Here is a 16,282-nt window from a genome sequence, read left to right as displayed (position 1 = left end):
TAGTTTAGTTATATAATATAGACTTAGAGAGAGACACCTTCTAAAAAACGTTAACATGTATTACCGGCATGCGAAACCTTAAATTAAAGTGAATAAATGAAGACTCGGCACACCACTTCTGAAAGGTTGCCTACCCCTGTTTTAGAACATTCTGCAAAAATAGGGTTGTCAATCCCAGCTAAAACTCTCACTTGAGTAATTATATTCTGCCTGTTCTCCCACTTGAGTAATTGCGTTCTTTCCCCTGCAATTTTTCAATTGGGGAAATTTACAACTTCCCTAACTAAAAATAATATAAACATTGTATAGCATTGCTGGTGCAAAATGATTGCCATGCTAACGCACATGGCTGTTGCATGTCTTCACTGTGTGAGTAATTTAATTATATGCCATAGGTGAATTTCTTCTGGATTCTTGAGAATGAGTGATGCTTTATAAATACAAGTTATTTGTTGTTGATTATTACTATTAAAAGTGATATTGAGGGGTATTGAGATGGAACGCAACATTTCATTAACAATATCTGAGCTATCCAGTGCCCATGTTGTCATTATCTTAACCTTTCATCAGTTCATTGTAGTTTAATACAGCTTCTGTATGATTTAGATGTTTGGTATTGAATACTGAAGTTAGAGACAGCAAAATTCACATTGTTGTAAACATGAGCTAACACAATTGATGGTAAGTTAACTCCAACTTAAACCAGCATAACACAATAGAATCTAGCCTTTTGGTGACCGAATAGTTTTTTTTTAAAGTACTTTTTAATGAAATACTCAACTTTTATTTACTTGGAATAATTATTTTACCAGGCGCAATGTAGACTTGTATTTTGCATCAGTATACTGTAATGCAGTCCACAGTCACTCCTTTTACTAAATGTAATATATTGTGGTTGTATTGTACTTCTTTCATCTGACTTAATTTGTTGTTAGGCTTTTAACAGGATGGTAGTTCCCTTTAAGGAGTAGTGGGGCTCAGGGCCTGCCAACCCTGTTCCATGACCTGGCGCCTTTTAAGGAAACAGGTCTTTAAGGGAGCTGCAGACAAGCTTTGGAAATGGGGGTCAGGTGTTAATTGGTGAGCTACCTCCTGAACAGGATAAAATCTAGCTGTTAGTTGACTCCAGGGAAGGAGAAGGAAGAAGTGAGGCTCTGTGGAATGGCCCTGGAATCGTGGGATCCTGGTAGGCTGAGGAAGCCTGCTTTAATCTTTGCACAGCCCCATGAAGGAGAGCTGTAGAATCTCTTAATCTGGGGGATGGATTTGTGAGTTCAGGGACCAGGACAAGAAGAGGCCTGTAGAAAAGACTACAGAGAGGCCAGGAGCTGCAGTGGGACTGACAGAACTCCCTGGGAGAGAGGTAACAAAGAGGGACCTGAAGCCCTGGAATGAGAATGAAATGTGGAACCCCAAAAGGGAAGGGTTTGGGCCTTCAGGGCTAAAGGAGACTGTATTTCATAAAGATTTAATAAATTGAACCCCTGGAAGGGGAACATTTAATTGTTCTCCATGTCCATTGAAGGTTGGAAAAGAAATAATCAATTTTAATCTGTAGTCAGGGAGATGAGGGTCAGATATTAGGAAAAACTTTCTAACTATAAGGATAGTTAAGTACAGTAACTCCTCGCTTAACGTTGTAGTTATGTTCCTGAAAAATGCGACTTTAAGTGAAACGATGTTAAGCAAATCTAATTTCCCCATAAGAATTAATGTAAATGGTGGGGTTAGGTTCCAGGGAAATTTTTTTCACCCGACAAAAAAAAACTATCTATCTATCTATCTATCTATCTATCTATCCACAGACACACACAGAGTATACGTTTTAAACAAACAATTTAATACTATTCACAGCTATGATGATTGTGAAGCTTGGTTGAGGGTGGGATATTTCCCAGGGAATGCCTTGCTGCTAAATGATGAACTAGCACTTGGCTGAGCCCTCAAGGGTTAACACGTTGTTAATGTAGCCTCTCACTCTACAAGGCAGGAGGAATGGAGGGGAGAGGAGACAACATAGCAGACAGAGACAGACACATACCTTGTGTGTGGGAGAGAGAGAGAAATGCACACTGCCCCTTTAAGTAAGCTGACCCACTCTTAAGTACATTGTCTTTTTAAGTGGATAGGAAGTTGAGACAGCAGCTGCTGCCCCAAGCTCTCTGTCTCTCTCCGTCCGTGTCCCCACCCTGCTCTATATGGAGAAGGGGTAAGCAGGATGTAGGAGCGGGGGGAGGGGGACACCCTGACATTAGGCCCCCCCTTCTGCCCCGCACAGCAAGCAGGAGGCTCGTGGATCAGCTCCAAGGCAGAGGGCAGGAGCAGTACATGGCAGTGGGGGGAGGGACAGCTGCAATTGCTAGCCTGCTGGGCAGCTGCTGCACAGGGAACTTGGGGGGCTGCTGGTCCACCCTGGTTACAAAGCCCTACCAGCTAGCTCCAACAGGCTGCTCTTCCTGCAAGCAGTGGACAAAGCAAGAGGCTGCCAAATGACGACATTAGAAGGGAGCATTGCACAACTTTAAACGAGCATGTTCCCTAATTGATCAGCAATGTAACAACGAAACAATGTTAACCGGGACGACTTTAAGTGAGGAGTTACTGTACTGTAATAGATTACCAAGGGAGGTTGTGGAATCCCTGTGTCATTTGAAGTTTTTAAGAACAGGTCAGACAAATGTGTCAGGGTAGATATAGGTACACTTGGTCCAGCCTCAGCGTGGTGGGTTGAACTAAATGACCTCTCGAGGTTCCTTCCAGCCATACATTTCTATGATTTTTCTGATTACTTTAAGTACTCTGGCCTGCAAATAAGAAATTGGGAGAACTGGGAGGGAATTGAGGATCAGGTGCCTACAGGGCCACACCATGCCACAAGGACTGTGCTTTGGGAAAGGACTCTGTCACAAAACTCTTTCATCTCTCTTGGTTAATATGGCAAAACTTTCAATAGAATTTTTAATTTTGAGTAATTCATGTAGTGGGGATTATCTGGTCCTCTTCCATGAATTGTATTAAACCATTCCCCTCTACCCCCCTTTGTCTTTCCATGAAAAACCTCAATATTTAGCTGGCGAGAAGCGAAAATGTTATCTCATAATCAGACTTCAGTGGTGAATCTGGGTTTACCCCCTGTGTCACTTCAGTGGTTAGATTGCTGATAGTCTGCCTAGCTTTCATTTCTCCTTTTGGTTTGAGAAATGCACCTAGCTTTGTGTATTTTAAGAAGACCACATTAAATCTATTGTTAGGTTCCTTTCAGTTTTAAATAACGTTTCTTCATGCTGGTACATAACACGTGGAAATCTTTTCTCTGTTCTTAACCACTTAAGAACCCTTGTGAACTTTAGGTTCTTTGTTAACAGAAATAAAATATTTGCATTCTTTTCTGTGAAAAAGATTTCATTTATTTTTACATGCAAGATGTTTCCTTACTGGAATAAGGGTGTGATATTCAGTAGGCAGAAATTTTAAAAATACTGGTGTGATTCACAAAATCTGCAGAAAGTTGGTTGTGAGTTTGTTTTGTTTTTAAAAATTATGAGGAAACATTTCTTGGCTGCTTTATAAGGCTAATTAAAAATATCCTTTTCTGGTTCACATTTCCCCCCACCACCAAAGTATGTAGAAATAAAATAGACACATCTTGTGTCATAATATTTCTGTAGGGGCTTGGAGTGGTTTTTCCCTGTCTGTGTCAGAGGGAGGTCACTCCACCTCACTACGCCACCTAATGGCTGAGGGCCAATCAACAGGTTATTAGCACTGTAAGTCAGTAAAGAGTCTGTAGCCAACCTTCTGGCTGGGGTAGGCAGCAAGCACAGCAGGCTCAGCCCTCTGGGCAGGGACGAGCAATACTAAGCCGTTAGGCTCAAGCCCACTGGGTGGGGCAGATAAAAAACAGTCTATGGCCCAGCTCCCTGGCTGGGGTAGAGCAAAGCAGAAGCAGCCTATGGCCCAGCTCTCTGACTGGCACAGACAGTAAACAAACATAGGCTGTCCAGCCTAATGTGAATAGGCTGCCGCCCCAGGGGTGGGGTTAGCAGCAGGGGGTAGGGAGACCCAGGCCCACCCTACTACACTGGGTCTCAGCCAAGGGCCCTAACAGTGTTGGGGAATCCCACCATTGGGTCAGCGGGGATCCTGCCAAAACACGCTGACCATGGCTTCAGCAAACACAACTGGACTAATGTCTGGTTTTCCTGGGCTACTTCCTATCCCTACCTGGTCATAATGTTTCATTGCTTATGGGTCTTCGGGGTACTTGGCAGCTGGCAGTTCCGGCAGCTCCTCGGGATATTCCTCCAGAGGTAGGGGTTGATGCAGTTCAGTCCCTGATTCAGGGGCCAGCCGCATCTGACTTGTTCTCTGGCTCTCCCTCAACTGAGCTGGAGGCTCTGCCTCTTATATTTCCTGTTATGCCCCTCTGCTTCCAGTGCAAGGGGTGGGCCCAGCCTGGCTCCATCCACCAGGGAGCAGGGAATGGTTCCTCCCTGTCTGTGTCAGAAGGAGGCCACCCTGCCTCGCTACAATCTCATACTTCAGACATTTGCAATATGAAGCATAATGGTAGATTTATTTTGTTTGGGTGTCTAGGATGTAAAATATAATCAATATCATTTTGTTTCTCTGTGTACATTGTTTTGTAATTGATTTCAGTTGTTGAATCTTATCTGAAGGAATATCATTACTCCAGAACAAAATTGGATAAAGAAGCTATAAAAGATAGCAACTCATACCTCCAGTACCTGCCTTAACAAGCTACAATCTGATTTCTTCAGTCAAATCATTTGTCTGATCATCACCATAGCAGATGGTAAACCTATAAAGTATATTATCTTTGCCTTGTTTACAAGAGCACTAGAGCTTGTATGTTGAAATAAGTTTTAAATATGGTCCTCTTTGTCTTATACCAGCAAAAACAACAATTTTCATTTCAGTTGGTTATAAAAGCCAATATCTTTTTTTAGATGAATATATTTGAACTTGTTTTTCAAAATGAATGCATACGTCAGAGTAACAAGGCAACTATCTTTCTTCTTTGTTTGTTTTTCTTTTAAAAAGAGCTTGAGATCTAAAATACTGTACTTTTTTGACATTTTTAAAAAGACAAACGAAACCTTTAAAAGTATGTGAATTGGATTTAAGGTTTCAGAGTTGGGATTTCAGTATTTAGTATTTAAAGTCCTATCATGTTGTCTTTTATAGGAAGTTTATTATAATTAATACAAACATACGTGTGTGTGCGCGCGCACACACACACACACTGCTACCTTAGGAAAAACAAATTTTTGAAGAGGCAAGAAAATGACAAATTTTACTTCATAGAAATTGTATTAATACTGGATGTGGATAACTCAATCAGCCAGAGTAATGATGAATAGTAAGTGTGCAGAAAAACAAGTTATTCTTCAAGTGATGGGCCCCATATGTATTCCACATGTGGGATATGTATTTGCACCATGTGCCTGAACCCGGAATTTTTTGCAAGCAGTGTTCATTGGTCCACACATACGCTGTAGCTCTCTCTTGCTCGAAACGGAGGGCATAAAAGATGGTGTGGGCCAATGCCTCTTTAGGTCCTTTTTATTGTTGCATGGTCTGAGTTGGAATCTTTAGTATTCTCAGCTCCTTTTCTATTGTGTCATTGGTGTAAGATACTTTATACAGTTATTTTTTTTCGTAGTCTTTATACTATAGTCTAGCATAGTGTAGTTAGATAGTGTTTTCCCTATTCTTTTCCCCACCTGGTGACGTCTTCCCCCCAGGAAGTCTGGGATTATGCCCAGGGTCCAGGGGTTTCAAAAACTGTTTCTTGCCCTTGCTCCTTTATGGTGAGCAACGAAAAACAATGCTGCTTGTACTGCCTGGGTTTGTCTCATACTTTTGCCAAGTGCAGCATCTGCCACTGATCCTCCCTACCCTCCATCCCGAACTTGTGAGGGTCAGGAGCTGAGACCCAGAGAACATCTGATGAAGAAGTAATGGAGCCCCAATCAGATCTTGGCTGGGGGCACCTCCTGTACATCAGTTTCACCAAGTGGACATCACCCCTCTGAGCATGAACTCAGAAATGGAGGCTAAGACTGTTAAGCCTAAGGAGAAGGCTTCACATGAGAGCAAGGGGCACTCATAGACATAGGGGCAAGGCCATCTTCATCTAAAACTGCTTCTTCCTGACACCATGAAAGTCTGGAGAGCCGGGGCGCATGGGTGCTAAGGACCTAGGCACGAATAAATCTTCTTGACAGGAGAAGGAGGTGCAACAAGGGTATGTATCTGATGGTTCTGACTTCAGCTCCTAGGCTGAAGGCTTGAGATAAACAGCTCTTAGTGCTCCCATCCACTTCTAGAACCAATTCTGTACCGATTGTGACATGGTCACTGTGGTGACCAAGGAAGCTCCTGTTCCGATCGCTCTGCCAGTGGACTCTCCTCGTACCCCGGGACAATCTGAGACCTACGTCTCCCTGGAGGACATCTTTGCTCTTCCTAGCTGCATTCACCCCTCCTGTTTGGACCATCTGTATTCCAGGACATTGGTACACCAGAAGAAGCGACTATTCCAATGATGCAGAGTCATTCTCCTATCCCACCTGCCAACCATTGGTTCTGCCAGAGGTAAAGGACCCAGCTTTCTCTTTGGATGAGTCTGGGGGGGGGGAGATTTTATTCTCACCCATTGCCTAGCTTTTCGGTGGTGCAGGTGGTTACATAGCAGTCCAAGCAATTGCACCCAAAGGTTACTTCCTCTGATAAGAGGTGCAAGTGACTCGGCCATCTAGGGAGAAAGATCTTCTCTTTCACCTTCCTCCATTTCAGGATCTCAAATAATCAGGCCCTTTTGGCCAAATAGGATTTTATTAATTATACTAAGTTCATGGAATTAAAGGACAAACTCCCTGAGGAGGATAGGGCCCATTTCCAGGCCTTAGTGGATGAGGGCAGATTAGTGGCCAGAACTTCCCTCCATGCCCCGGTGAACACAGCAGATGCTGCATCTAGGGGGCTGGCTCTGGCCATTGTTGTGAGGTTGGACTCATAGTTGCAATCCTCTGTTTCCCTAGAGAGATGCAGAATACCATCCAAGATCTGCCTTTTAATACTGTCAACCCATTTCACAAGAAGACAGATGAGTCTCTCCACTCTTTCAAGGACTTGAGGACAACGGTTCACTTGCTGGACATTTATATCTCTGCCCCTAACAGAAAACACCATAGATGGGGTATAGGGCAAGACCACCTCCTCAGCTTTTTACCACCAATGTCCTCGCAAGCCACCATGCAAGTAATCCAGCCTCTTCAACATCCACTGCTAGATTGTACTCTAACCCCCAAGTTAAGAGTTTCGTTAGACAGGACTGTTGAGACTCTCATCCCATTATTGGTGCCTTTTCGTTCCCCATCTTTGATACTCAGGGACTGTTACCCAATTTGCCAGAAATTGGAGGGCCCCAACTACAGATAAAGGTTCATTAGTAGGGTGCTACCAAGTTCATGGTCCATTTTGGTCAATTTCATGGTCATAGGATTTTAAAAATCATAAATGTCATGATTTCAGCTATTTAAATATGAAATTTCATGGTATTGTAATTGTAGGGGTCCTGACCCAAAAAGAAGTTGGGGGGACAGGTTGCAAAGTCATTGTGTGTGTGTGTGTGTATGTGTGGGAGGGGGGGGGTTGCATAACTGCTACCCTTACTTCTGCGCTGCTGCTGGCGGCAGTGCTACCATCAGAGCTGGGCTGCTGGTGAAAGGTGGCTGCTAGCTGGGACCCCAGCTTTGAAGGCACAGCTGCCAGCAGCAGCAGCGCAGAAGTAGGGATGACCTGGTATGGTATTGTCTCCCTTACTTCTGCGCTGCTACCTTCAGAGCTGGATTGCCGGAAAGTGGTGGCTGCTGACTGACGGCCCAGCTCTGCAGGCAGCAGCGCAGAAGCAAGGGTGGCATGGTATGGTATTGCCCTTAACTTCTGCACTGCTGCTGGCAGGGTGCTTCTTTCAGAGCTGAGCGCCTGGCCAACAGCTGCCACTCTCCGGCTGCCCAGCTTTTAAGGCGGCGCAGAAGTAAGGGTGGTAATACCGCAATCCCCCTCAAATAATCTTGTGACCCCCTCCCCTCCTCAACTCTCTTTTGGGTCAGGATCCCCAATTTGAGAAATGCTGGTCTCCCCTGTGAAATTTGTATAGTATAGATTTCACGGGGGGATACCAGATTTCACAGTCTGTGACGCGTTTTTCATGACCGTGAATTTGAAAGGGCCCTATTCAGTAGAGATTATTCATGATGGCTATCTGATCAAGCTTCTGGTAACTCCTACTCATGAACCCCCTTCCCATTGTTCCCCCCCCCCACTCTCATGAGGCGATTTTACAAGAAGTAGTGAACTCCCTTCTCCTCAGGGAAGCCATAGAAAGGGCTCCACCTCAGCATCAAGGGAAGGGGATTCTATTCCCCTTACTTCTTGATTCCCAAGAAGAATGGGGGTTGGAGGCCAATTCTCAATCTGAGATAGTGGAGCAGGTTCATTTGAAAATTAATATTCTGCATGATATCCTTGGCATCAGTAATTCCCTTGCTAGAGGAGGGCACATGGTTTGCAGTTCTCGAAATGAAACATCCATATTTTCACATTAGACATCCACCAAGCCCAAAGAAAGTTCCTCAGGTTCATCTTTGATCATTTGGTCTAGCCACAGCACTGAGGGTCCTCACAAAGGTTTTTTTTCAATAGTGGCAGCTTAGATCAGAAGAGAGGGAATTACAGTCTTTTCTTTCCTCGATGACTAGCTTCTGACCGGCAATTCCTACAAGGAAGTCCAGTGAGCTGCTCAGCTTTCTGCTTTCCCTGAGTGTCTGTCAGTCACTAAAAATCCACATTGACCCCCACGAGGTTCATAAATTTTATAGGGATGAAGTTGGACTCGACCACAGCAAGAGCATATTTACATCTTGAGTGGTGTCAGGTCGCTATCAGACCCAGGATGTCAGTCAGAACTTGCCTTTCCCTCATCAGTCGCATGGCCTCCTCATGCACACATACAACACTGTTCGCCAGGCTGTGTCTTCGTTGCCTACAAGCTTGGCTTCTCTCTGTGTGCTCACCAGAAAAGGGCAACATAAATGGCAAGGTGACAGTTCTCACCAAAGCTTTATACTTTCTCATCTGGTGGACCAAACTGGAGAAGTTCTCTTTCTTCACACTGACTCACAAGGCAACCATCATTACTGAAACCTTGCTCTTGGGAACACTGGGCGGTCTGTTAAGCCTGCAGTGCCTTCCAGACGTGTCCAAATAATGTGGGACAACATGAAGATTTTTTTTTTGTTATATAAATAAGCAGGGGGGGAGTGAGATCTCTCCTTCTGTGCATAGAGGCAGTCACCTTTTGGAATTAGGGCGATGCAAAGGCTGATGCACCATCAGCAGCATATTTACCATGGGTATAAAACACTGAGCAGACACTTTTCCACAGACCATGAATAGGAGATTCTGGTGTCATGGAAAGGTCGCCTGGGGTATGCCTTCCCTCCCGTTCCATTGATACTACAATTTCTGTGGAAAATCTGCCAAGACAGATTTCAAGTCATCCTGATTGTGCCCAACTGGCTGAGACAGTTCTGGTTTGCGGATCTACTGAAGCTCTTATTTTAACCACTTGTGAACATCCCTGCATTGCTGGAACTTCTAACGTAGCACAGGAGCACCTTCAAGTTCCCCAATCTGAGACTTCTGCAACTCAGAGCCTGGTGTTTGGATGGGCATCGGAAATAGAGCACTCATGTTCCAAAAGGGTGCAGTCCATCTTAAGCAAAGCAGAAAGACTTTATGAGAAGCTGTTACTCATCAAAGTGGAAGCATTTTTCTTTTGGGGCTCCCCAGAGCAACTTGTCTCCAGAATTCAATGGAATCTCTGCTATCTTTATCTACTTTTACCCTTGTGGGTAAAGAGAGAGATGGTTACATTCTCTGGATGTCTGAAGGACTTTGGCCTTTTATCTGCAAAAACAAAGGATGTTAGAAAGACATCTAAACTATTTGTTTCCATAAAAAATAAATAAAAATATTAAAAAAAATATATGGAGATATACCTATCTCATAGAACTGGAAGGGACCCCGAAAGGTCATTGAGTCCAGCCCCCTGCCTTCACTAGCAGGATCAAGTACTGATTTTTGCCCCAGATCCCTAAGTGGCCCCCTCAAGGATTGAGCTCACAACACTGGGTTTAGCAGGCCAATGCTCAAACCACTGAGCTATCCCTCCCTCCCAGGGGATAGTAGCAGAGTGATCAGTGGGTCAGCTGTATTGACAAAGAGCTCTTTGCTTATCTTCATAAGACTTTCACAAGACATTACGCTCTGGTCCAGTCGTGAGCTCTGAATACAGCTGTGAGGACAGTAGTATTACAGTCCGCTATTACTTCTGCATCATTGCACCCATCCCCTCTTTGACCACTTCTTGTTAATCTCTCACATATGGACTACATGCAAGGACCATCACTCAGAGAAGAGATGGAGGCTACTTACCAGTAACAAAAACAACGAGGAGTCCGGTGGCACCTTAAAGACTAACAGATTTATTTGGGCATAAGCTTTCATGGGTAAAAAACCCCCTTTCTTCAGATGCAGACTAACACGGCTACCTCTCTGATACTTGTTACCAGTAACAGGAGGTTTTTCGAGATGTGTGGTCCCTATCTGTATTCCACTATCCACCTTCTGTCCCCTCTGCTACAGATTCTTTCAACTGCAGGAAAAATGGGAAATGGGAGTGGGGTTGGCCTGCACCACCTTTTATGAGGAGAGCTCATGAAGGCCAGTGGACGCTGCTTGCAAAAAATCCTAGACTCAGGTGTGCATGCATATCCCATGTGTGGAATACAGATAGGGACCATTAATCTCAAAGACCCTCCAGTTACAGGTAAGTACCCTTTTTTCTGGGAAGTCCTTCTGTTTATGGGTTTTGAACCTCATCTTTCTCCCCTCCCAACATTTTATCAGTTTGTGAAAGAAACAGTTTAGTTCCATCTTAGTAGAAAAGTAGTGGAATGAAAATATGAGAGCACTTGTTCATATATGCCCTGATTCAGCAAAGCCCTTAAAGGTGTGCTTAAGTTTCATTGAGTTGAATTTTGAAGTCAAAAGGACTTAAGCACCTGGTTTGCTGAGGACGTCCATAGATCTTAAGACTATATTTATAGAATTATCATCTATTGATATGTTTTGACAATTATGTATTTTTCTTATGTTACTAAATCCTAGATTTGATAAATACCTATTTTCACACTCTGTTTTGAAACCAAGGCACTAGAAGCCATGTTATAATAATACTTGCATTACTACAGCTATTGTTCCTGGCAGAAAGGAGTCATTTGTGCCAAAAGATTACTTTTGCCTTTGTCAGTGCCAGCCGTGACTTTTTGTTCAGTTCCTGGATCAATTACAATAAAACTACTACAGTGCTGTCAGCTGCAAAATGCGGCAAACTCACAGAAATTGCTAGCTCTGTAAAGTGTTTTTGCATTTCTAAAGAGCACTTTCTCACCCTGTAGGTCTTTCTTGCGCTACACCATGGGGATCCAACACTTTTTAGCTGATGGCACTGTAATATAATTAACCATTCAGTATAAAATGTTTTCTGCATGCTGTCTTTTAAGGAGCTATAGTTAAAATATTGTTGCAGCAATACGTTCTTTAGGGAAACAGTGATTAGAGCACTGTATCACCCCTAGTTCCCTACAGTTCAAGTTATGTATTCTGTGCCTCCTTCCTTAGTGTCTCATGCTTTTATTTTGCAATTAGGCCAGTTTATGTGGACTGTAACATATATGGATGTTTGTTCTCTAGTTGTAATGTTTGTAATGGTTCATCGTTATGGAGCTCAATGCACTGGGTAGCAGTATGTGTGAAGTAACCATGCACTTGGTGCTTTATGTAGTGAGGTTTTGCAGTGCTGTAATTAAAAACTATATGCTGTACATCAAATCTTACCTGAGAGGTCTGATTGGGAGGAAAGAGGAAAGGAATAGCACTGCTATTTTTGAAGCTTAGGGTGTGTCTACATTATGCGCTGGATCGACTGGCAGTGATCAGTCCAGCGGGGGTCGATTTATCGCATCCAGTCTAGATGTGATAAATCGACTGCTGAGCGCTTTCCCGTCGACTCCGGTACTCCACCGGAGCGAGAAGCGTAGGCGGAGTCGATGCGGGAGCATCAGCCGTCGACTTACCACAGTGAAGACACCGCGGTAAGTAGATCTAAGTACATCGACTTCAGCTACGTTATTCACGTAGCTGAAGTTGCATAACTTAGATCGATTCTCCTCCCACCCCCCATCCCCCCAGTGTAGACCAAGCCTTAGATGGCGAGAGGCATGCAATATAGAATAGAAATTGTTGGTCTTCTGTGCAATTCTATCTGTACAGGTAAGTGCACAGAATTAACTGTTGGAATAATAATTTCATGCAGCACTTTATCAGCTGGCTTTAGAGGTACATACTGGTGCTCCAATAGTGAAATGTATCAGTTTTGCATGATCAGATTGCTTGAAGCAGTTCATATTTCAAATGGAAGAAACAAATTTTCCTAAAATCCATTTGTCTTTCTCTGGCAGGGGGAATCATATGTTGGGAATGTGTTTGTTTGTAATCTTGCAGTTTGTTTTATTATTAGCTGTTAAGAGTGGGTTTTTTAAAAAAAAAAATTCAATGATTAAGTGTGTATGAGGAGTAATTCTAATATGAATACACTTGTTCAAAAAGTAATAGTGGTTAAATATTTTACTTTCCAGCTAAAACTATAGTAGGTTAAATCTCCCCATCTCCTCCTCCCCTTCCTTATTTTTTGTTAATTGAATGTGGTAACTTGGATTTGCATTCCTGACTCCAAAGGAGCTGTTACAGAACTGGAAGAGTTGGCATATTTGGGTTTTTTCTATATTTAACACTTAACATTTAAAAAAAAAATCTTTGCTAATTTTTCTATGTTAAAATAATAGTCTCACTTATAGTGAAAGAGCCTGAGTTAAGGTAGAAATTTTTGCCATCTCTGCAATACACAAACGAAGTATGAGAACAAAGAGCAGGTGACCTTAAAAATCATACAGTAATCAAACAGTTAAGAATGTTGTTTGTATGTTTAAGTGAATCTGTCCATTTAGCCATTATTTCCCTCAGGAAGTTCCTCCATATTCCAGTTGGAGCTTTAAGGACCCTTTCACAAGTTGATCTTAGCCTACTTTAATTGTACCCATTGGAGCTGGACATTGGTGCTCCTTAACTGAACATAAATGTCACTACTGAGGGATATGAATACCTCTGCTGAGCATTCTCTCCATATAGCATTGTCAGTTACTGCTATTTAGGTAGCAAGAGACCAGAGCTGTAAATAATACTTGACACTTCACTAAATCAGATCACTCAGGAAATCTTTAGCTAACTAACCTCTCAACACCTTTGTGTGGTAGGTATTATCCCTATTTTACAAATTGGGAAAAATCGAGGCAAATGTATTGTCACTTGTTGAAAGCCACATAGTAATTAAGTGGTGCCGCCAGGGTCAGGATCCAAGAGCCTCTTGTCCTTTTGTCATGCTTAGTACACCAGACTGTGCTGCCTTTCTGTGTTGAACCTGGATCACTTGTACTAAGCCTCACAAATGGCCATCTAGTACTTTACACTCACTTTTCACCAGCTACAGTAGTTTGAATCTGGGTTTTCTTTTGCAGTTTACCTTATTAATCAGACAGCAAGGCAATAGTTTGTTGTTTGCTAGTTTAATATGGTTATGTTTCTAGAAATACTATTTTAGGCTACATGTAGAAGAATGATACAAGCTATTGCACAAGAGAATATTACACTACCTTTCCATCTTAGCATTTTATGATACACATGAATTTTTCTTTTTGTTGTTAGGTATGGATGAACGAACAGGAGCTACATCTTGGGGAACAAGTGGTCAACCAAGTCCCTCATACGAGCCTTCAAGGGTAAGGTTTCCAGTTGACTCTAAGGAGGTTTGGGAATGGTCAACAAAAGGTGGCATTATTGAGCAAGAACGTCTGATGTGGCAGTATTTGCGAGGGATATATCCCTTCAAACATTTATATTAGTGTCTTGTGGTGATATGTTCTGGTGACTTCACACGTAACACTAATAGTATTAGTTGGTACTTGTATAGTGCTCTACAGTACAGAAATAAATAATGCGTTTCATTTTCAAAGTGTTTTGTAGGCCTGGTGTACATCAAAGAGTTAGGTTGATGTAAGGCGGCGTATGTCGACCTAACTATGGCAGTGTACATGCTACAGCCTTGCTCCTGCCGATGTAAGTGCCCTACTACACCGACATCATAATCCCACCTCCAAGAGAGGAATGGGGCTTATGTCGGTGTAGTTAGGGGGATGCAGTGTCCATGTAGAGTAGACACTGCAGGTTACTTATATTGGCAGTTGACTGTTATTCTTGTAAATTTTACAGCTCCATGATGGAGCCTTAAAATTGACAAGAAAGCTGCTCACGGCTTGGGCTGTCACCCTGGGATGGGTGGGGGGTTCCAGCTAGAGCCTGTCTTCCCCCTGGGCTGCTGACTCCTTGCTCGGAGCCAGGCTTCCCCTGGGAACCTGGCTCCCTGCTCCCAGTCGGGTTGCTGCCTGGGCTCCCCCCTCCAAGTTGGGCTGCGCCTGCCCAGCTCCCCACTCCCCACCAGGAGCACCAGTGGCTCCCCGCTAGAGTGGAGTCCTCAACTGTCTAGACACTCTTCCTTAGTCCCTTTACATTTAAACCAGAGGAGAGGGATGGGCTCTGAGATTACCAACACGTTTCAGCGTGTAAAGTTAAAAACAGTATCCCAGATTTCACCTGGAATGGAACTAGGTGCAGTTCCTGGAGCACAGATGTAACGTGTTCTGTACGAGAGAAACTGATTTGCAAGTGAAGAACAGCTGAAATTTCTGGGTGATCTTAAGATATAGGCCAGAGTTACAGATGGAATTGGTGCTGGAGGCAGGAGTAGAACTCAGGAGTTCTAGCTTCCCGTCATGTGCTCAGGGTACGAGACCAGGTATGTCTCAAGTAAAGAAATGATACTTTAAAAATAAAACAGAGAGACTTGTAGCATTCCTTGTGCAAATTTCAGGCAGAAAAAAACTGCTCTCAGATTTAGACTTATACAGCGAGGGAAAACAACCGATTTGCCTTCACAAAGGATATATCTACACTACAAAAGTTATGTCGATGTACAGCCACTGCAGTAACTAAATTGCTTTTGCACATCCACACTATGCTCCTGATGTCGGCGCAGCGCACCCTTAGTAGGAGCGCTTGCATTGATTGAACTGTCAGTGTGGGGCATTGTGGGATGGCTTCTGAAAGCCAGCAACACTCGATGCTACAACTGACGCTGCGTCAACATAACTATGTTGATATATGCGCTACGCCCCTCATGGAGGTGGAGTTATTAACTTGAGGTAAAGGACGAGTTACATCAGCGGGAGCAACATTTTAGTGTAGATGCTTACAGAGTTAGGTTGATGTAAACTGCCTTGCAGCGACCTAGTTCTGTAGTGTAGACCAGGGCAAAGTCTGAGGTAGTTTTACACAGTACTTAACATGTTAAAATTTCCACCTCATTTCTGCAATGTGGAAATTTTACATGTTGGAAGTGTTTGTATGGCAATATTTAAATAGTTTATAACTTTAAGGAATGAAGTCCAGCCCTTTGTTTAGTAGACCTTACAGTCGTTTCTACATTTGAAATGGCATTACATGCGTAGTCCTGTGTTGATATTTTTGTTCTAAATGTCTTGAACACATTGATAATTATGGATGAGAAACTTGTATATAGATATTAATCATTGAAAAGCTGAATTACCCCACTGGGATTTGAGCTTATGCTTCTTAGGTTCTGTATCCTACATTGATTGCCTGTGTGTGCATTTGTAGGGTCACATTTATATGAATTCTTGTTATTCCAATAATATGAAGTTGGAAATTTGTTTTTAGAGGTTAGAGATAAAGCAGATAATTAAAAAATTAAAACCATTATACCTTGGCAAAACTGCGGATGCACATAAGTTACACACCCAAATTGGAAAGTAGAGACATTGATGATGTCATGGTATGCCTGAAGCTAGCGGGAGGACAAAAGATTAATTCTTTTGTTGCTCTTAAGGCTATGAAAGAACCATGAATGTAAGCCTGGCTTGAGTGTATGGAAAATCTCAAGAAAAAGGGGGTGGAGGGTCAGAGGCTAAATATTGGTAAACAAATTGCCAACCAACAG

General features: G+C 43.0%; 1 protein-coding gene across 3 annotated transcripts in view; it reads left to right on the top strand.

The window, feature by feature from the left end:
• The window catches only part of TCF12 (transcription factor 12), a 328,708-nt gene that overhangs the window by 102,902 nt on the left and 209,524 nt on the right, over positions 1–16,282 (top strand). For all 3 annotated transcript variants that reach the window (XM_024204916.2, XM_024204915.2, XM_024204914.2), the window contains exon 5: positions 13,915–13,988. In XM_024204916.2, coding sequence (XP_024060684.2) covers positions 13,915–13,988 — 74 coding nt within the window. The remainder of the gene's footprint in view (positions 1–13,914; positions 13,989–16,282) is intronic.

This window comes from Terrapene carolina, unplaced genomic scaffold, assembly GCF_002925995.2.
Source record: "Terrapene carolina triunguis isolate 2854851 unplaced genomic scaffold, T_m_triunguis-2.0 Scaffold67, whole genome shotgun sequence".
In the NCBI taxonomy this organism is placed as follows: Eukaryota; Metazoa; Chordata; order Testudines; family Emydidae; genus Terrapene; species Terrapene triunguis.
This window is presented reverse-complemented; position numbering and strand designations above follow the sequence as displayed.